This window comes from Eulemur rufifrons, chromosome 12 (assembly GCF_041146395.1).
Source record: "Eulemur rufifrons isolate Redbay chromosome 12, OSU_ERuf_1, whole genome shotgun sequence".
NCBI lineage: Eukaryota > Metazoa > Chordata > Mammalia > Primates > Lemuridae > Eulemur > Eulemur rufifrons.
Genome location: NC_090994.1, coordinates 3,638,595 through 3,661,607, shown reverse-complemented (window position 1 = coordinate 3,661,607; position 23,013 = coordinate 3,638,595). Strand labels below are relative to the sequence as shown.

At 43.3% G+C, this 23,013-nt stretch overlaps 1 protein-coding gene across 1 annotated transcript in view; it reads right to left on the bottom strand.

Moving 5' to 3' along the window:
- Positions 1-1,686: 1,686 nt before the first annotated feature.
- Positions 1,687-23,013, bottom strand: part of PINX1 (PIN2 (TERF1) interacting telomerase inhibitor 1) — a 50,081-nt gene continuing 28,754 nt past the window's right edge. The window contains exon 7 of the mRNA XM_069485080.1: positions 1,687-2,390. Coding sequence (XP_069341181.1) covers positions 1,887-2,390 — 504 coding nt within the window. The 3' untranslated portion in view covers positions 1,687-1,886. The remainder of the gene's footprint in view (positions 2,391-23,013) is intronic.

Genomic DNA, 23,013 nt, shown 5'->3' with positions numbered 1-23,013 from the left:
CCTCCTAAATACGCCTACACGAATCCAGCATGTTCTCCGGGCTCTCATTTTTTATTGGTGAAGGCAGTTAAAGTTAATAAAATAATAGGAAAAAAACCATTTATATATACTTTTTTACAAGTTAGCTCCCTTTAGGTTTGCATACATCCCTGTGCTGGATCTGTTTCACATACAAGACAGGACAAGCAGAGATAACTTGGGCATGTGCCCTCTGTGGGGAAAAGTGACTTTAAAAATCTTTGGGGCTTTATTATCCTGAGATTCTAAACTTTGGGGCACATGATAAAACTCAGATGAGTCCTCAGGCTCTGAATTTGTAAGAATCTTCTCTGTGGGCTGTGTGTGCATGTGTGTCTTTTTAAACAATGAGCACTGTTCAGTATCCTCAGAGACTAAAAGCAAACATTCTCCGTGTGCTTTCTCCACTCCAAGAATCTGGGGACTGTGCTTCCTATCTAATGTCTGACCTCAAGAGTTAAAATCAAGGGCAAAAGGTCACTGGAGTGTGGGCGAGTTTTAGTTCCTGTTACCAGTAGCAATCTATAAATCAAGTGGAGAACAACACGCCGCCTGTGCCTCCCTCTCTGCCGCGCCCCACGGCTGCTCTGACGGGACTGCCAGGAGCAGGGCCAAGCAGCCTCGAGACTGGCAGGACAGGGCACAGGAGCTGGAAAGGGGGTACAGGAAAACTGGGAACTAGAAGGAAGAGGAGAGTGGGAAGGGGACAATAAAAGCAGACAAGGATGAAGAAGAAAAGAAGGAAGATATGAAGAGAAGACAGACACCAGAGGAGAGGACACAGGCTGAGCAAACCACAGGGCTGGACCTCTAACCCTCAGTGTGCGCTTTCTTTTCCTTCTGTGTCCCAGGGAGGGTGGGAGGCGTCTGCAGGTATCTGCGTGAACCCCAGAGGGGGCGTGTGGCCGACACACAGGGAGACAGGCCAGGGTGTGGCAGGAGAAGGTGGCACAAACACCAGGAGGCGACACCATTTGGTTTGGGCAGGCCTGAAAGGTGTCTTTTACTGTTTATATAGTATCTATGCTTTTAAGACCTCCCACAAGGCAGCCCCAATCTGAGACTGACGTTAGTTTTGTGATCTCGGCCTCTCAGTTTTCTGAACCTTCTGATCATTAGAGTAAGTCAGAGCTCACTAGGGACCGTCTTCCAGGACCCCCCGAAGGAAACGCATCGACCACCTACATCCAGCACAGGAACCACGAGAGGTCTCCCACGAGAGCTGAGAGCTGACACTGTCCCCAGCGTCCGTCCGCGTCTGGAGCTCTGCCGTCGTGGGGAGAAGACCTGAGAACGCTGGGCCGCCGTGGCGTAGTGGACAAGAGGGCATTAGAACAGTCTGCCCAAACAAACCCAAACACTACACAGCAGGACCAAAAACCCCTCTGATTTGGGAATGTAATCATATAATCCTACTTGGCAAAAATGTATGGTTGGCTATAGAACAAAAGGAACTATCTGAATCCAAGCTATTGCCTCTTAATCCTTTAATTGGACCGAGTGCTTCAGAAGGAAGCCCCATTCGTTGTTACCGAAGGGAATCAAAGGCAAACACGGACGGAGACACTGACTCACATGCGTGCACACTTACACGACTGGATGGAGTCGTAAGACATGAATAAACACTCGTGGTGAAGGGCTCCGAGTTTATAAAAAAATTTATTTGTTTATGAGAGCCATGATTTAGAAGATTAAAAAGTTCTCCTGGGAATATAACTCGGGGAAGTGCGGCGCGAGGGCGAGACTCGGCAACCCACGGCATGTTAACAGATGCCCAAACTCTCTGGGGTTAACTCTGACTTCGGGCCAAGGCGGCTGCCGGCAGCGCCCGGACGGCGGAGCGGTCGGAGGCCCTGCCCGGAGACAGCTCATTTGGAACCTTTCTTCTTTTTCTTCTTCTTCTTTACTGGTGTTTCAGCTGGCACAATGTCCACTGCCACCTCTACTGGCTTTTGCAGCTTTTTCTTTTCTCTCCTTTTTGTGGGCGTTGGGCTCACATCCTGGTCACCAGCGGGCTGCACGTCGTCAGAACTCTCCTCCCGACGGGGGCGTCCGGGCTGCTGCTCCGTCAGGGCTCTCTTCTTCTTGGCCAGACGCTCGTGGCTTGCTTCTTCCTCGCACTTTTCCTCCTCAGGCTGCTTGGCCTTGGGTTGGGGGTAACTCTCCACACTTTTACCTGTTTTCTCTTGGTTTCTTTTCTTTCTCCTTTTCAGTTCCACTTGGGTATCTGAAACGTCGGGCCGGGGAGCTGTGCCCTGGGGCTTGCTCTTCAGCTCTGCCATGCGCCTGGCAAAATACTCCTGGATGGTGAAGGCACTGGTGGTCGTCGTGGAGGTTTCGTTCTCATCCGGAGTGGAGGGGCTGGAATCTTCCTAAGGTGGGCAAAAGAGTTGAAAGGCAGTTAAGCATCAACAGCTCAGCCCTCACAGCACCCAGGAGGACTCCACTTGGAGACGAAGCTGGGAGCTGGGTTCTCTTTCTCTCCTTTCCCCTTCTGGGAGGCCTGAGCACCCCAGCTAAGTACTGTGGGGGGTGGCAGGCTGAACAGACAGAAGATAACTTAAGAAGTTAGGGCCAGGTGCAGTGGCTCATGCCTGTAATCCTAGCACTCTGGGAGGCAGAGGTGGGAGGATCGCTTGAGTTCAGGAGCTTGAGACTAGTCTGAGCAAAAGCAAGACCCTGTCTCTATCAAAAATAGAAAAAAATTAGCTGGGCATGGTGTCGAGTGCCTGTAGTCCCAGCTACTTGGGAGGCTGAGGTAGGACTGCTTGAGCCCAGGAGTTGGGGGATGCAGTGAGCTATGATCACACCACTGCACTCCAGCCAGGGCAACAGAGAGAAACTGTCTTAAGAAAAAGAAAAAAAAAAAGTTAGCTGGCAAGTTGCCAGATGAAATTCTGAATAAACATCTCCCTAGAAACAATGTTATGGTGATTAAGTTCCCAGAGTCTCCCATAAAAAACAGGGACACTGAAGTTCTGTAGCTTTGTGATTTTGTTAGACACTGACTTCAGCTCCATTATGTACTACACAGGTCTGTGTATGTTGACCTAGAAACTCAGATGCCACATATATAGGTTAAGCCTTCCCAAGAGGACAGGAGCTGAGTCCCAACCTGGACCCTGGCCTGTCAGAGACACCTTCTTTCACTCCCCACACAGAGCATGGCCCCCCTTGCAGCTGCTCCCAAAGAGAACAAGCCAGAGCCAAAACTGCACGTGTTTCCGCCTCCCCCCCTCAGCTGGGGAAGGGGACAAGGGAGATGCCCCCGTCTCTACTCCGACACAAACCACATACTCGTAACTGTGTTGGTCTTTTTTTTTTTTTTAATGACTGTGTTAGTCCTGTTCTTATTAATAAATTTGAGGTATTACTCATACATAATAGTTGGGATTAAGTGAGGTTTACATTTTAATTTAAATAAATACATTTCACTGTAAAGCTTGAAGAGCAAGAGAAAATCCCTAAGAGGCTGGGATAAATAATGAAATGCTGGTGACACCACATGGGTGTGGCTGGCTGACAGTGAGGTGATAAAAACGTGTAAAAAAGGAAGCACCTTCAAGTTGAAGAATATAAGAAATATGCCTTAAATAAAGTCAATGTCTAGAATAACTTTGCCCCAAAGAGACTTTTAAAATAATCAAGTCATTAAACAATAATGCTAAATTTAGGTTTCCATAATTCATTTATTCTTACCGGAAGAGGCTGGTTGTTCTACCCTCTCATGGTGGCAGAGTGGGAAAAGAGTTTCTGAATAAAGCAATTTCCAAATCAGGATTCTAGAAACTATTCTGAATTTGGCCAACAAAGCTCTGCTTGTGCAGCTAACTTAATTACAAACCAACATATGTAAATAGACCCTGTATTTGCTTAACACAGTAGGCCTCAAAACCCAAAGGGTACCTTTACCAACATCACTACTTATCAAATCAATACTAGCCTTATTTTTTTCAGCTTCTGGTCTGAAAAAGCAAAATCATGTGATTTTGAACTTTAGAATTTCAAAATATAAAATGTAGAATATGTGGAAACTAAGTTTAGGGAAGAAGTTTAAATTTTACCTATTAGCATTCAATTTTTGTTGGAATCCCATCAGGTAATTTTCAGAAAAATAAACAATAGTTGCCCCAGGAGACAAAAATCAGGCTGCTTTGTCTTTTTGTTCGTCAAATCCTGGAAAAGAGCTGACATTTTACACAGCACAGTGAAAAATCTTCTCAAGGCTCTCCTGGTGCTGGCCAATCCCAGCTGGATGAACAAGGAAGATCCCGCCTCCATACGGGCGCACACCCACAGCCACACGGGCACACAGCGCCCTGACGGTGGCCCACTTACGCAACAGAAGTCTCCTTGATAGTTTCGCAGCATTCTCTCTCGCCCGCGCTACACAGACTCCCTTGTCACCCTTGCTCTCTAAGCCATCCCAATGCTAAAATGTATATCAGCTGATTATACAATCCAGGGACTAAGTAAGTTGACTGATACAGGAAAAAATGTCAACAGAAATAGATAAGACTTTTTAAAGAGGAAAAAAACTACATTATCTAGTTCACAATTCATATAAATAAAAAATAGCCTGAAGCCAGCCTTAAGAGTTTTATAACCTGTCAAATTAGCATGTAAATTCACTTGACAAAGTGTGCCTGTTTTAAAGCAGGAAGTAAAACCCAAGCCCAACCTTCCACCCAGGTGCGAATCCCTGCCGGGCAGGTACTGGACAACTCCCACAGGTGCCCTTCCACTGCGGAGGGGCAGCCGCTCCGCGCGGCGCTGCAGTCCACCATTAGCGCTCTGACTCCTTCTCATCAGCACAGGTAGGTTCCGGTGGTTCATGAGTACCCACCCTGTGCCACGACTGGAGCTGGAGGATCTTAATGCCTAAGCCCATCTCTGACAATTCTGAATTATCACTGAGGAAAACAGAAAGAACGGATGCAAAGGATAGATGCTCTTGGAGAGAGAGAGACCCGCAAGGTATCAATTACAACACACCACAATCTTCTCAGGTCCCTGACTGATACCCCAACCTACGAATGCCCAGTTTTCTCAGGTGTCTACAGAATTATGAGTTTGTTCTGTTTCTTTTAGGAAGCTCGACGTGGAGGCTTTGCAGCTCAGTGAGCTATCTGTGCAAGCTCTTCTGGGTTCACAGAGGGCTTCGCTCTTGTGAGATGGATCACCAGTAAAATGCTCAGAGAGGATCCTTTGTTACTCTCAGAATGCTGTTAGCATCTTGGGGCAGGAAACGAAGCCGTCGGCGCAGGGAACTCAGTGAGGCATCTGGAGCCAGATGCACCACACACATATTACATACATATATTACATGTACATACACAGCTTCCTACTTAGGACAAACACACCTGCGCAGAGATGGAGTTTCAGAGGCAAAGCCTTTCAGCTCGCCGGCCTTCCTCACATGTTACTGCGGATCTTGAAGCTTTCTGATTTCCACGTTAAGACACAGAGGCCACGCCACAACTGTAATCCTTCAGTGAACTTTTCCCGTCATGAGCAGACACCCTGAGCTGCCGGGCAGTGGATTAGCAGTCGGGGCAACAAACTGCTCGTGACGGGCGATGCTTCCTCCCGCCACAGCCTGCCATCAGCGCGTGCTGGGTTAGTCCGTGAAAAGTGAAGAAAGTTTGCCAAGTGAGTGGATTGCGAGAACATTCTGCACCTTTTCCAAACTTTTCAGCAGGACAGTTCTGACCTACCCAAATTATTTCTTCACATATCCCTGGGAGGCAGAAATTGCATCCATCCATGTTGGACAGAGATAAATCCAGTGGCTTTGTGTGACTCGTCAAGACGAAGGCACCACTGAGACCCACTGTCTGGTGTGTGTGCGCTGGAAACCCTTCTCCAGCCGAGGGGCAGAACGATCCAGTCACTCAGTTCCCTGGCCTTGAATGTTCTTCCGGCCCCCGCACGAGCTTTCTTCAAGACCAAGTGCAAGACTGCTTCCTTCCATGAACCTCCTTTCTTGTTTACTACCCACAATAGCAATTAGTTGCTTCTATTTTCTGTTTCTGTAGAATTCGCTTTGCAAGCTCCTTGTGAACAGGGACCATTGCTATTTTGCTTGTATTCACACGACCTCTCTGATGAGGAACAGGGCATGGGGAGTTCTCAGCTAAAGCACAGACACCAAACCCAAGAGGACCAAGGCTGGGAAGAGCTCCCCCCACCCTCACGGAACCAAAATGCTTTGTGTGCACGTCAGGCAGGTGCAGAGAAGGGGCTGGGAAGGGTGGGATGCTGAGAGAATCAGCATTTTAGTACACACTCAGATGAAACCGTTCCTTCTCCTCAGATGCCACCTTGCCTCATGACACAAACAATGACTGCCTGTGGCCTTTGGTGACACACAGGAACTCAGGCGAGGGTTGCATCCATTTCTCCTTCTGGTCTATTACTCCACATGTTACCACAGCCACCTTCTAGGGAATAAGTCGACTGGAAAAAAGCAAGGTGCCGTATGGTGTGGGAACTGTCACGTTCCTTCTGTGGGACGAGCTGAACACAGGCAGTGCTGGAATGGGCTGAACTTTCTTGCCATCACGAGAAAAGGCTGGAGAGAAGACAGTTCTAGAGCATATCAGATGCAAAGGCGGCAGCTCATCCAGCGAAGACAAGCAGCTGGACGGAAGATCCACCAGCAGGCTCTGGTACAAGTCGGTAAGGGGCAGCCTGTATTGTATCTTGGGCTGAAAACACAAGCCGGGAAAGCTCTGGTTCCAGGGAGTCATCAAATGTGTTTGCCACCAACAGCGATGCAGAGCCGCCAGTCAGAAGCAGGACTCGCCACCACGGCCGCACGTTCTCTCTTCTTTTCTCGGTGCTGCCGTGGCTGTCTGCACTTCCTTTGCGGTTTCCATCCAGTGTTTCACTGATAAAGAGCTATTTTTACACTCACGAAAAGTTTATTCAAGTATGAAATCTTATACTTCTTTCAAGACATCCATCGCTCACATCTGGAGTTAGGCTAAACACACACAATCTCCATAATAACCAGCCTTAGGGAATTTGCCTGGGAGACAAAATCACTTTCAGCATTAGCAAATATCACAGGAGTCAAAAATATAAAACCCCACAGACTGAAGAGACATTTTGATTTGAAGTGGCGCTAAAAAGCAAAGATAAAGTAACAGAATGAGAACTGTGCAGCAATGCAACTGGAAAACACATACAGAAATTGCATGGTGTGAGCAAAGGTGCAAACAGGTACAGGAACCCACTGCGTGTATTACAGGCCCACTCGGCAGGGCTTCCAGAGGGTTCTCTCTAGAACCAGGATTGGCAAACTATGGCCATGGCCCTATCGTTATATACCCTGCAAGCTAAGAATGGTTTTTACATTTCTAAATGGTTGGGATGGGGGGAAAAGAAAAAACCAAAAGAATATTTTATGACATGAAAAAAAATTATATGAATTTCAAATACCAGTGTCCATAAAGTAAGTTCTGAATTTTGTAGGTAAAAAAATTATGGAAATTTGTTTTCTTTCATTATACAAGTACACATAACAGGTGCTAAGTATTTGCTGAAGGAAGAAATTTATTATAAAATGTGATCTGCTTTTGTGACTACTGTACTGCTGACTTTTGGAAATGACAGATACTTTTCAAGTGTACCTACACACACTCACACCTTTCTACACACGTACACATGCATGCACACAGGTAGAATCGGGGGAGGCTTGGCTTTGGTGGAGTCCTCGAGCTCAGTCTCCGGCCAGTGACAGATGCCTGCCTTCCTGCATTGTGACAGATTCCTGCCTTCCTGCGCTATGCCAGCGAACAGGAGGCGGCTGCTAACTGCTGCTGTTTTCAAGCAGCAAAGGATGGTAGACGAGGAAAAGGTGTGGTTACGAAGTGATCTGATGTCAAAGAGAGCTCTAAACAACCCTGTAAGTACACAGAGATACCTTTCTAATAATTAGGCACCAGAACTTTGCCTGGAATTTACAAACTCAAAGGAACTGGACATCTCAGAGAAGACACAGGAACCTGGAGGGACGAGATACCTCACTCCTCACCGGATTTCAGCAGAGAAATAATAGTAATGCCAAATTCCTCCTATGAAGGCCGGTGCTAACAAAGCTGCTCATTTTATTTCTTTTCCTTTTCTCCCCCATATGCTTTTAGTCAGCTACTCAAATTACCACTCAGTTAGGAAAAGCCAACATAAACATATTTTAAAAGGATGGCTCTCTGTGACAACCACGTCTCAAGTACCCGACATGGAATCGCAGACAAGAGTCATCCCATCCCGCCTCTGGGCAAAGGGGCAAGAGAAAGGAGCGGGCTTCCTGCCTCCCTGCAAGGTCCTCAGGCTTGGGAAGCTGCAGTGACTCATGTGACATTTCACAACACGGTGACCACTGGAGATAAACGAGGCTCCTCCAAAGCCAGAGAAGATCAATGTGACACAGCTTCTTTGAGTGAAGTCTAAAAATAATCCAAATTGACTGCATTTCAGTATTCTAGGTCGACTGGTTCCCTCCCCTGCTCTCCAGAGGCAGGATGAACAGCTTTTATAAACAGTTGGAGCTAGAACTTGAATCTCACAGAAGCAGAGGCTTCCAGAGTGTCCTGTCTCTTCCATCTTTACTCCACAGAAGATCTGAAAATTGCTTTAGAATCATGACAACTCAAAGTTAGGCTCCTTATTACAGAAAGCATAGCAGTTTTTGAAGATTTTAGAGAACTTAAAATCCTTTTAGCAAAAAAAAAAAAAATATTTTGAAACTAAGAATAGAATATGAATACTTATCTGGAATAATCAGTTGATAGTATTTTTAAGAGAAAGGTAAATTAATTTAGGCCAATAATACAGTTGATTAACAAAAACATGTCTCCTCCTAATTCTTACACACTACATAAGGCTAATATTTTCACAGACTCTTTTTAATATACCGGAAATCAATACAGCAGATAAGAATATTTTAAAATTATTTTTAGGAGCAAATTTGGTAGGGCAAAATCATTCTATGTTTAAAAGATGATGAAGTTAGGAAACCAAATTAAATTCTGAACTCAGTGAGTCATATAAAAAAAGTAAATGATACAAAATAATATACTGGATAGATCTCATGTTAAGTGTTTGGAATACAATTAAAAAAAGATAATACACTGGGATAATTTATTTTTAGGACAGAGAGAAACTAAACAGTAACTATTACAAAACAATTCTATCCAAGAAAAACTCTAACCAATTAAACTAAAGTTATAATTCCAAGGAGCACATAAAAAATAAATATTATTACTGCTATGAAATATTTAATCCTATAATGACCTCTTCTCTTGGTTTTACATAAGCTATAAAAATTTTATTCTATAAGCCAAAAAAAAAGATATTAAAAGTTTACATGAAAATGAACAAGAAATACTGTCTCGCTACCTGCTCAGAATTCAAAAAGGTTCCTTAAAGCAAGACCTTTTGTAAAAAAAGCATGCCTGTAATCCCCACTGACCCAAAGTCTGGAAATTCAATGTCCTGTATCACAGTGCTTCTCAAATTATCAGGAGTAAAGAATTAGTTTTTTTGGTTTGTTTTGTTTTTTGCCTTTTCAAATCTTCAATCCATTATAGGGCGAGATTATTGTAAAATAAGACAAAAATGAAATATTAAAAAGTCATATGAAACTCAAGTCCTAATTTATAAAAATGACTATCAAACTACTATAAAAGTTTCTAAAAATTTACTCTTAATTTCTGTCCTTATCTTGTCATGGGGCTGGTCTATGGGCCATACTTTGAATGGCATTGCTATAAAATATTAGCTACCAAAGGAAAGAAAACAGACGTTGAATTCACAGTAGCCGTGGCATTGACCTGAGTGTCAAAGATCTGATCTGCAGCTGACAGTGTGTGATCCTGGGTAAGTCACCGGCTTTTCTGGGCCTCAGGTGAAGTCATTTGCAAGACAAGGAAGCAGGGCTACTTAGTAACTTTTTTCAAACAGTTTTAGTACCACATGCTTTTCTTCAAATAAAATCTTAGACATGTGGCCAATGTGTACAACACATCAGGGGAGCTCTGGCTGAGGGGGGTTGGGGCAAGCCACAGCTCATGTCCTGGCCTCCCCGCCCCCACCCCCACCCCCCCCCCCCCCCGCCCCTCTGGTAAAGGCCCCTGGGGTTCCCAGAGCTCCATGGAACCCAGTTTGGAAAATAATGGATGTATTTTTTAAGGTCCATTACAATTCTAACGTTCATTATAGCCTAGATAATTTCAGAGCACTCAGCAACAGGAGAGTAACGAACTTTTGTGAATACAATTGGATCTTTAATATAATATAATATGCACAATTCTTAAAGTTGTGGTTTACTTTTGGAATTCTAAGAATTGGCTGTCACAGAATTGGCCAGCCAACCGGTTTCTTCCAAAAATGGTAACAAACGATCAAGTCTGGGCTCCCCAATCCTGTAAAGCCTCGAGTTGTAAACTGGGTCCTCTTTGAGGCTCACGATGGCTGATGATGAACTCAAGGGTGGACCTCAAGGCTGGCCCACTCTTCTGGCCCTTCCTGGTGGGGTCAAAAAGACACTATGGGGGGAACTCGAGTCAACAGGGTCCCCACCATGCTCTCCTCAGACCACAGCTTGAGAAGCAAAGTTTCACCGTCTCTGCCTACCCTTCCCCATGTTCCCACCCAAAGGTAGGTTCCTCTTCATCCTGCTCTCATGACATCAGGATGGAAACCTGAGAAAGAATGTCATTTCTGCTTTCCTGGCAGCAGAGAAGGACAGAAGGAAAAATGAGCCAGTATTTCACTCTTCTCCCACACTAGGCCATCCGTGTGTCAATTTCTTATTATCACAAAGGCTCTTAAAACCATTTGCTTCATCTGTCAACAAATAAAAACCCAAATATAATCTTTTCAGGCCAAACCTAAGTCCTGGTGAAACTCTAACTAAACAAAACGGCCCAGTGACTTGCAGCCCTGGGTGTCTGGCAGGCCTTCTCCTCACCGCTTTTTCTTTTCTTCTTCTTCTTCTTTTTTTTTTTTTAATGAGCGTCTTATAATGATGTTATGTTTGCTGACCTACGAGACAACATAAATTTTTACTGATACTAAAACAACTTTCAAAAAAGCCATGATCCACTTTCTCCTTTCTGGCTCCTCTAGAAAGTAGAGGCAGGCTCCAAACGCTGTTTGAAGTCCCTGCTGCCAGGAGATGGCCAGTTTATGTCTCCTGTCCTAGAACAGGAAAAGGATGCACTCTCGGCACCAGGTGCTAGGGCGAGATAAGACCAGAGATTCTGTCCTCAGCACCTTATCAGCTTTTCCTGCTACTTTCCAGAGCAGACATGGCTGGCAATGAACTAAACTAGCGTAAGGGGGGCTGGGTGTGTGAGTGGCGTGGGGTTGGAGGGAGCGAGGCGGGCAGGGGTGTAGAGAAGAGGTTCTTCATATATCTTAAAATCGTTTGCTGCCAGCAACCCCCCCCAACACCAATTGCCTTTTTTTTTAAACACACAGATTTCGCATCTTTGTTAAACTGCAGCAACTGGGAGCGAGGTTTCTGTAAGAACTTCCTCTCCGGTTGGAATGAAGCACCACTTTCCTTGCTTGGAGCCCTGCCCCTCACTGCCTGGGGCTACCAGCTTCTGGGCACGTAGCACAAGGCGGATGAGAGCACAGGCTGCGGAGGGCATGGCTTCTCGCCTTCCGCAGGCCCCTGAGCCTCCCTCAACCAGCAGCATTCTCTGGGGGCCAGGACAGTAGCACCCCACAGTACGGAAACACAAGTGAGCCTATGGGACGCTTCTCCAAACACACAGAAGCATGTCGTTGATGAGTTGCTTTGTTTTGCAACAACTCACACCTATGAATCTTGGCATTTTGGGGGAGAGACTGGGAGGGGGAAATATAAATGCTGGAAAAGAATCCAGACTAAGCAAGGAAACTTAAAATTCGTTATAGATGCAGTTATTTCTAACAAACTCAGGTGAAAGTACGGTGGAGTATCCCTTATCTGAAAAGCTTGGGACCAGAAGTGTTTCAGATTTCATACTTTCTGATTAGGAATAATCAACCTGTGATATAAATTTGGCAGTCTTCTTTTAAAAACATTTTAATTATGGAAACTTTCAAACATACAGAGAAGTAGGGAAAACAGCATTACGAACCCAATGCACCCATTACTCAGCTTCAACAATTACCAACATATAACCATTATCCCCCTCTTAATCCAAATCAAACCACAGACATCATATACTTTTCCCTATAAGTATTTCAGTATGTAGCTCTAAAAGATGACAGCTCTAAGAAAAGTCCATAATTATAGTATTACCACATAAAAAGACAAAAAAAATTCCTTAACATCACTAAATATCTAGTCTGTGTTCACATTGCCTTTATTGACTTACAATTTATTACAATTTACTCGAGTCAGTTTCAGATAAAAAACCGTATGTTTATATGATTAGTTAATACGTCTCTCATCTCTTTTAAGCTACTGGTTCCCATCCCCCTCTCTCTTTTGTTTTTTGTAACAGTCCTTGATGAAACCAAACCATCTGTCCCGTACAGTCCTCTCATAATCTGAACCTTGCCAGACGTGTCCCTGCGCTACAGGTTAGCACGTTTCGCCGAGAAGTTCAATCGAGAGGCAGCCTTTCTTTCTAACGCAGCACTTTCCCACGCAGTGTGTTGCTTTATGAAAAACTGGGATGGACTCAGTTAAATATCAAATACCACGCAGGGTCGTGTCAAAAGTACTCAGGTCACCGTCTGTGTCTACCACAGACTTCTGTACGCCGATTTTGTATCTTGCAACTCTACTGAATTCATCTAGTACCCCCTAAAATTCATCTACCCCCTAAAATTTTGGGGTACAGTCTTTGTGGTTTTTTACATGCCATTTGCAAACAGAGATAATTTTATATGACACGTCTTCCTTTCCCATTTGGTGATCTTTTCTTTTTCCTGTCTGACGGCTTGTGCTAGGACTTCCAGGCTGATCTGAACAGAAGAGTTGAGAGAGGACATCCTTGCTTTTACCAGATCTTAGAGGAAACACTTCCAGTCTTTCCCCATTGATTGTGATGTTAGCTGTGGGTTTTTCATAAATGGCCTTTATTTTGAGGAACTTTCTTTCTATACCTAAACTGTTGAGAGTTTTTATCAAGAAAAGAATGTTGAACCTTGTCAAATGCTTTTTCCGTGTCAGCTGAGATGATTATGTGGCTTTATCTTTTAGTCTGTTAATGTGATACATCACACTGATTGATTTGAGTACACTAAACCAGGGGTAAATTCCACACATATAAGGGTCTAGCCAAAAAAGAAATCAAGAAAACAATCCCATTTACAATACCAAAAAAAAAAAAAAAAAAAAAAGGAATAAATTTAACAAAGGAGGTATAAAAACTATATACTGAAAACTATAAAACACTGACATATGCGCCCGATCCTTTGGTGCAGCACTGGAGGCCTTTCCTCCAGGTGACTGTGTATGTCTTGCACTTCCCGACTAGATTGGGAACATGGATTATGTCTTATTCATTTAATCATTTGTCACGCAACAATGCTATTGGATGATAAGGAAAAACATCTAAGTAGAAAAAGAATTGGAAAGGGAGAGGGAACTGGGTAGGAAGAAAACAATTAAAGTCATATTACTCAGAACAACTACAAAATAGTGAGAGTTTACCTGAAGGAGGCATTACTGAGACGATAGCTTTGTGTAAAGATACTAAGTCGGCCCAAGCCTGATCCTGTAGTTTTAAAACACAAATGACTGGAAAGTAGGCTCTGTTTATGGCTCTCTTATAACTTCAACTCATAGCTGATTTCATGCATTAATTTTAAGAAAGTGCCCCCAAGGTATCAGCCTAACAGTTCTAGATTCTTATAAGCATCTCTAATAAGGAGTCTAAAATAAGTTTCAGTGTTGCACAGAAATAAGAGAAAACTAACTTTACTGATTGCCAGAGTCTACTCCACAATTTCCTATAGAAGACAGCTTCATCCTAGAAAGGGCACTAACATTAAATGTTCAGACTGACTTAGGAGTAAAGCAGCTTCCCCAGGTCAGCTTTTCTGTTTGTAGAAAAAGAAACCCCTCAAAATCTGATGTACTGAAATCAAGACATAGAATAAGTTTAGAGACTCCTTAAAAAGCTGGTTGGAGTTCAGGCTTTCCGGATGCTTCAAAACCAGTCAGGCAAAACTTAGAACTTCCGTGTGATTGTAGGAGTCAGAATGAGAATTACAAAAGGCGTTCTGGCCTAAAGTCAGAGGCGGGAGGCTGGATGTCATGACTGCTACTACTTTGCTTAAAACAACTTTTTTGGATGCAGAAAAGATAAACTTGTCAAAGGACAACAGATTGTGCTCTTTGGCAGAGACTGGCTGCCGTTCAAAGAAATACAAACCCTGAGTAAACTTCTTAGAGGCTCAGTTAGCCTCAGATATGAATTAACAAAATCTCAACAAACAGAAAAACCTACTGGCACTCTGACTCCTAATCAACATAAAGAAATTATAAGTTAAATCTTACAGAGAAAAAAATTATTTGGAAAACTCCCATAAAGTTTTAGGCTAGTTGAGGAGTTGAGTTTCAAACAGAAATTTTCGGTTGTTATAAATTAGTTCCAGTGGAATTATATAAGATTACAACTTAATGACAGATAAGCATCAAGAGATAGTCTAAACTATGCTTAGAGCTAGTTGTGAACTCCTACTAATTTAGGGCTAAGTTTAAGCTGCTTCTTGCATTATTCTTGCAAGAAGGAAGGATTGGCCCAGCAAATTAACAAGTCAGAATCTTAGTTTAATACTTTACTGACAAGACTCTTAAGACTCCATTCAATAGTGTTTTGGTAATAATTTATCCAAATGACTTAATTACAAATAGTATGAATTACAAAGAACTTCTAAGGCAGAGGCAAATGTTTATTTAAATTACTATAAAAATGCTTTCAGGTAGCTTCAAGTAATAGGGCAACTCTCACTTATACACAAACATTTGTTGTACTAATTACAATTAGTTCTTATAATAGCAATCCCATTGGGACAGTTTGAACAATAAGCTGGGGTTGAAGCTGTTTTTTCCTTTAGAACAAAGGCTCTTAAACCCCAAACCCAGATTAAAAAAAGTCTTGAATACAAATAATTTTCACAACTCTGAACTAATTAGTGTTGAAAGATCAATGTTTAAGTGCCCAGTATGTGAATACATGTTGCTTGTATATGTACATCTACATAAGTGTGTGTACAATACCCTCTCCCCACGTAAGGAAGGAGTAATACATATTCTAAAGGAACATGATGTTCTGAGAATAATTCTTTCTTCTTTAGCTAGACAAGTGTTTAGGTTTGTTACCACGAAGATAAAATTAAAGCTGGTAGGATTAGCTACCTGAAAAGATTCTGGGCTGGGTATATCACTACCACATTACGGGATTTTGTATGGCGAACATGGCAGAACTAGGCCAGGGTGAGGAACAAAACCACATGGTCCCTTTCATCAGTGAAGGTGTCCAGGTTGCATGTGGCACCACTGGTGTCTTTGGTTCATAATTCCCATCCCTTATTCATATTGTCACTGATCCTGAGGTCACTGCTGGGGACAGAGGAGGGCTGGGCCCTGTGACTGGTCAAGGCAGGGGTACAAAGGCCCAGCCCCCTCCAAAGATCTGGGGCAGTTCTGCAGAGCTCCCTGCAGAGTCAACGGAGGGCCCAGGACTCCCGGCCGGCCAGCTCCTCTCCCTGCCCAACCCTGCTTCCTCTGCCTCCGCCCCAGCCAGCAGTCCTGAAAGCTTCCTGCGTGCCAAGTCCCAGGGAACCAACCTGCAACAACCCTTGCCCCCAGCACCCCCTCCCCAAGAGCGCTCAGCTGGGGGCGGATCGTGCCCCACTTCTGTCCCTAGCATCGCAGCACCCACAAGCCAGCGCATCCATTCCACTGTCTTAGTCGTCTCCTTGGTCTGAGAAAATTCTCTCCTGAGGCAATAATTACTGTGTGTGTGTGTGTGCGCGTGCGTGGCAGGGTGGTAGGCAACATGTGCGTTCTGGTTACAAAAAGCATAGATTTTAACAGTTTGACTCTTACCCAAGTTTTCCCCATAAGCTGTTACTTTTAACGTGGAACTTATTATTTTTTATGAACACATAAATTGTGTTACAGCAGAAATGTCTATATTTGACACATTATACTTGTATCTATTTGACATTAATACTTTAGAGGAGCTTAAGTTAACTGTTATCTTTCAGACTACTTTGTAAGTTACATGACAGCAGGATCCATGTACCTGGCAAAGAGCCATGTGAGGGAAATTAAGGATAAAAGTGGATCCAGCAGGGATGATAATTCACGTTACACAGTGAGTCAGTGTAGGGCTTCTTTAAAAAGTAAGTGTATTGAAGGACACTGGGAAGATGAAATCAATAAAATCCAGAAAATGGAAAACTCTGTAAGACAAGGAACTCGAGTGTCTTCAACAATAAATTGCGAAAAGAGAAAAGAAATGGAAACCTACAGGTAAAAAGAGTCTAAAAGACACTACTGATTAATTGCAATATACAGACCTTGTTGGGATCCTGATTCAAACATGTACACAAACTAAAAACTTACAAGACAACTGGGGAAATTTAAACACTGACTGGATTTGATGATATTGAAGAATGGTGCTTGATTTATTTAGGCATGGTAATGGCACCGTGATTATGTGTGTTTAAGAGTTCTTATCTTTTAGAGATTATAATAAGTACAGACAAAATGATAGGTCTAGGAGTTGCTTCAACAATGGGAGAGACATGGGTGGGAATACAGTTGGAATGAGGTCGTCGTCACCATTCTCTCTACTTGTACATACATTCAAACTTCTCCATACTCAGGGTTGTGAAGGGTCAAGCACATCTCCGGTATAATGTTAGGCGAGTGTCCTGGAGTGCAGTAAACCACCCAGGGCCTCTGGGTCTAAGTGAAAGTGGTCACTCACCGACCACTGGCAGTTCCATTACACCAAGTGAAATGATCATGGACCCACAGAACAAACAGGCCCGAGGGGAAGCCAACCGAGGCAGAAGGTTGCTCCATCTATGCGCTGACTCAGACAGGAACAAAGAGGACAGCGAAGCGGTGGGTTTCCCTTATGAGATCATACATTGGCCACCAGCAGCCACTACTAATGTTAGAACAGGGTTTTTCCCTGAAAGAGTCACAATTCCTCTCTCTGGCAAAACAGGAACTGATCCAACAGGAATATTATGTAATCCCAGGGAACGGAGGAGCTGGGGAAAAGCAGGATGCGGGTGGGGACGGGGATGGAAAGGCAGAGCCATGCGTGGGGGCGTGGAGGGGACGAGCCTGGGCCAGCTTCCCGCCAGCCTCCCTCTTCCAGCCCGCGCCTGCTTCTCACCCCTGATGACCAGGCAGGTCGTCGGAGCATGGACAGGGAATGAGCGACCCCCATCTTCTCCGCAGCTGACAGAGGGGCTGAGTTGTATTACTCACAGTGTAGCTGAGCCTGTGTGAATTACTTACATCGCAATGTGTTATATATAATTCTATAAATATGTGTGATTACACAAGACACATCATTTTGTTGTCTGAGATGCCCGTCTCATAGCCTGTGCCGGTTCGCTGCTCAGCCTCTTCCCTACCAAGCGCCCGTCCCTCCCAGGCGGAAGCGGACTGCAGGCCTCGCTCCACTTCCAGATCTGCTGAATCCCACTCCCCCATGGCTTCTCCGTGCACTACTCCCACCCCCATTAAAATCTGTCGAGTTCCCACTATGTGCCAGCACTTTGCTCGGGGTCGAGATACAAGTGATGATGACAAAAGCATGGTCCTTGCTCTTGAGGAGCTTCTAGAAGCATAAGCTTGAGGAGTTGCTGTTCCCAAGTCTGTGTCTCCTAGTGTTTGCATTCCCTAAACTATTTCAGTGAGCATATCATCTATATAATCCTCCATTAGCTTGTCTACAAAAAAAATTTCAAACCAAGTTATTACTTACAGCAAATTTTCCTGAGACAAGAGTTGTGTTCCTGAGCTTGGTTTGCTCAAATGTTCACACCTGCACTATTATCTTCCTGCCAAAAAGCTTCAAAGGGGCAATGCTAAAGAAAGGACACACGTGTCCATTGGAGTGTAGGCATTTGCTTAAATTTTACTTATGAAAAACCATTAACTTCAATAGCCAAAGAAAGACAACTCTATTTTTTAAAAATAAAAGTATCGTGAGCCTATAAGTGACTTTGCCTCAGGGATCTCTGTCAGAGCAGTAACATGAATCCAGTTAATGTTGTTATAACAAATAATGATAACATGAGTCACTTACGAGCATTTTAGCTTACTCCTTATTACCTGTACAGATTTAACTTAAGATAAACTTAAAACAAATATTATTGCAATGAGTATCTATTAACAGATTCAAACAAGAGGCAAAATAATTCAACTGGGGTGTGCAAAAACTATGAAGCCCGGCATACCTTTTATATAAGTTGATAACTGCATTCAAAGATTTGAATAGTTTTAAATTTGAACAAATGTAAACTGTTAAAAAAAAATGAATGTATTAATTGCTTAGCAGTTGTTTGTCATTAGCGTAATAACTCTCTTCATTGATTTTTCTCTTTAATAATGAGTTATGGAGTGACAATGAAGGAATATTTTTAGGAATGGGCTCATACAGACCAAAGTATCAATGCTTAATTCATTGGTAATTTATCACAATTAAAATTTTATATTACAAATATATTTCTAAATATTTATATCCTATAAATATTTACACAAATACTTCCTTTAACCTTATAGAAAAGTTTTTTTATTCATAAAAAGTAGCTTCATCATATATTGAAACAGTATTATAAAGTAAAAAGGAACAAATGCTTTGCCTGTATTACTTTTAAATGAGTGGGAAGATGCCCTCAAATTAAACTTAGGATTTAAAACTAAAATTTGAGTAAATAAACATTTAAAATGGCATTTTGTTTTTAGTGACATAAAATACAAAAAGTGCTCTGAATTCTTCCCAGGAACAGAAAGGCCATTTATCTATTCTATTTATTCAGGGCAAGCTTCCCGCACATGTCAGACTGGGAAACTGAACAGTACTGAAGAAGGGAGGTGGTGATAAAGGGGGTTGAAGCTAGAAATGAACACGCCACATATTTCCAAAGAGGATATGGGTATTCATTCACATAATCAGAAAATAAAATTCAACAGCTTCTTGGCTTTATGAATGAAAAATCCTAACATTAATTCACTCAAAAAATCACTTGGGCAAGGAAAAAATCACCAAATCTACATGGCTAAAGCTTATCAAACTTCTACCTCAGCCAAATAAGTTTATATAAATTTCTCTGATCTGGCTGCATACAGAACTTGGCCCACTCCCAGACTCTCTTAGCTGCTATAATCAATGAAGCAGAAAGGATTCTTTCTAAAGATGCCAGCAAAATGTTCAACAATCAATGTCACCTTAAGTAAAAAATAAGTCTTTAACTTGTAACTTCATGACTTACTTTATACTCACTGCTTATAAGGAAAAAAACAAGACTCTCAAAGCATACTGTATTACCTAAATAGGTAAAGTTAAAATTAAAGTGATTTTACTTTTTAAATTAAAATCTACTCTGTACCAGGGAATGTCAAATATCATGATAGTCACCAAAAACAACGAAAAGGCCCTTATTCACAAATATCATTTGAGTTTTTTCACGATACCTACACTTCTGTCTCATTCAACTGAACAGAGAATTTGCATGGATGAGTAAAATGGAGAATTGCTTTAACTGCCTAAAGGTAGTTTGAGAAAAATCATTATAGTCAGAAGAGAGGTGCAGGTGCTTCATAAAGGGAACTGGTTCATGACTTCGGATGCAAGTGGTGAAAGAGCTTAGAGATTTGGAGAACCAGTAAGTTCAAAGGAAAATGAGATGGAAGGTTTCTAAAGAAGCAGATGACTCAGAACAGCACGTACAATAACTGCTGGATGCATGGAAGTAGTCTGTTTGCTCAGGTAAGAGAGGCTTCTAAGAAACTATGAGCAGAACCCAGGTAGCAGGGCAGCTTGGGAGAAGAACTTCATCTGAAGACAAAGACCTCAGGCATATAAAAAGGCACAGGCTCCCCCTGGGCCAAATGGCGCACCAAGGAGTTTCGATTTGGTTAATTTCAACCAGAGTGGAGACAGTGTGCAAGAGTCTGATGAGTTCTCTATGTCCTACCTGTGCTCCAGCCTTTGTCACAAAATTCACTTGGCCATCAGTGCACCTTGGGGAGAGCAGACTGGGAAGGGGAATGACAAGAATTCTCTATTATAATGATGACCCAGCTAGCTAGGCGTGTCTTCCAGGTTGCTGTTCTGTTTAGTTCTATTCTGGAAATACATTTCCTTTTTATAACGGTTGGATATGGGAAGCCTTAGAAAGCAAACTTGTTCACTCTAGACAGGTTATAAAAATCCATTACTCTGCCTACATTTTTTTAATCAGTGATTTCTTCCCTTACAGCAGCTTTCCTCAACTTATTCTAAGAGCTGTAAAAAAGGGGTTCCAGTCAAAAAAAAACAAAAACAAAACAGAAATCTTAGAGATATACCATGTTCATTGCCATATAAAAGGCTCTCAGATGGATATGGTAAAAAAAAAAAAAAAAAATGGAATAAATGATGACATGTTTAATCTGGAGTTTCCCCAGTGTGTTTGAGCCTGGGGCATGACAACTCTCAGCACCCCCGAACACCCACTGTTCCGGGGAGCACACTTCGGGAAAGCCTGCCCTGCAGCAATGCTGACGGCAAGAATCCACTGAGGCGGATCCAGCCCGTCTCCTGCCAGCCTGAAACCTCTATTAACCTGTGGAAGAGTAAAAGCGGGATGACGGGAAGAATGCTGCTCACACGGAGTGAAAGGGACCTGGGTTTGAGCACAGGTCTTGACACTTTCAGTCCGAGTCTTCGGCCAAGTTACTTCAACCTCTCTGGGTCAGCTTCCTCATATTTAGTATCTACCTCTCAGGGCTGGAGTGGCTCACGGACCTAGAAGGAAACAGTGTTGGGACTGTGCTCCCTAAACCAAAAGCTCCACACCACCCGAGGCATCATTATCATTAGGAAAGCACTCACTGATTAAGAGAGTGGGGCTGAACACTATGGACACTCGCATTGGCTCCAGCCTGCCGGGGCAGAGCTTGGACCAGCCAACAGCGGTGCTCTACCGATCTCGACGAAAGCTTTGAACACCTGGTTATAGAAGACAATAGAGTTGTTTAAAAAAAAAAAAAAAAAGGCTTTCTATAGACAAACAGGATCTTAGCCACACAGATTACTGCAGTTTGGGGACTATTAGTATTAGCAAACTATTATTTTATTCAAAATAAAAAAAGAACCCCTGATCAGAGATTTAGAAGAAACCTAAACACAGAAGACCACGAGGGCACCTGAAATGCACTTTTATTCCTAGTGCTTCATCATGACAAAAAGCTCTCCGTGCTACCTTTTGGTATTTTCGAATAATGTGAAGAAAAAGAAACCTAATGGTATATTTTCAGTCACAGAAATACATTAACTCAGAATAATTTCACAGAAATATAATGATTCGTAATTTCTTTAAATGTCTGTAATTAGGAAATGGTGCACCAGGAACTACCGTCCTTTCAGCCGTCTGAGGGAGGGACGACGGGTGCACGGACACGTCAGTGTCGGAGGAGTCTCGGTCACCCGGCTAATGCATCCAAGTATAACGTACACACCACCTGCGACTCCAGTCAGATAGAAGCCAGTGTTCTCAAAGGAGGTATCAAGCACTGAGCTGACTTCTGGGAGGCGAGAGCTACACGAGGAGGGAAGAACAGACGGGCGGAGACTCCACTCTGGAACTGCCCCGCCAGCGCCTGTGCTTCTGGGACGGGAGGCATGGGCGGACTGTCTCTGAATCAGCTGCTCAGCCCAGGTTTTTGGAAAACACCTGAATTTCTCTAGAGCACATCTGACTTGGGTAAAGGATGCTATATGTCCATTAAAGTCCATGTGTGTGGAAAGCAAACATGTGCATGGAAAGCAATCGTGTGTGGAGGGCAAACGTGTGTGCATGTGTGTTGTTAAAATACTGAGGGAAGCGCAGCCCCCGGTTACTGATTAAAGGCGACTTCCACCCCTCCCAGGTCTATGTCCCTCCCACATAACTGGAAACCCATCAGAATGAGGCACTGTGGTGACATGTTACTTACTAGTTTCCAACTAGTACATAGTAAAAAAATAAAAAGTCAATATGAAGGCATACTTACACTCGATACATATAAAAGAAAATGTAACAATGCAAATTATTAAAGAAGAGAAAAAAATAATTATTTTTTATCAGTCAATCCTGCAGCTAGGATTCCTGAATAAACGGAGTCAAACAGGGAATTCAAAAGCTGCACTGGTGGGTATTTAGGAACAGTCCCTTGGCAGCAAGTGTGGTAAAACTAATATCCTTCCATCTCCCCATCAGTTGCTTCTGCAACTGTCTCCAAAGGGCAAGCCACCGTTTCTAAATTCAGAAAAGGTGAGTTCTTTTGAGTCTAATGGCCTAGTCAGTGTTTCCGGACTTACACATCACAGTTACCTAGAAGCTTGTAAAAAATCCTCATTCTAGTGTCCAGCCAGAGCCTACAATATGCATTTTTAGTAAGTTCACCAGGAGGATCTTCTGCCAGCTGAGAACTGCAGCTAAGAACTGGAGGCAATGTGTAAACTAATGCTCAGTAGCTCCTCCTGGTGTCAGCTAAGGCGGCGTACAGCGACCGGCAAACCCAGACAGAAGCAGAGTTTGGCGGGAGGAGGGACTGACAAGAGGAAACCTTTCATGAAGACGTCACTACAGCATAAGCCCTGGGGGGCACGGGGCAGTGATTCCCACCCATTTTGTTCACTGCCGCATCACTAGGGCCTAGCCCTGAGCCTAGCCCAGAGGCACCCAGTGAAAATCTGCCAAATACATGAATGGGCCAGGACGCGGCCCGGGCACTGCAAGCGGAGGCAGTGGCCTGCA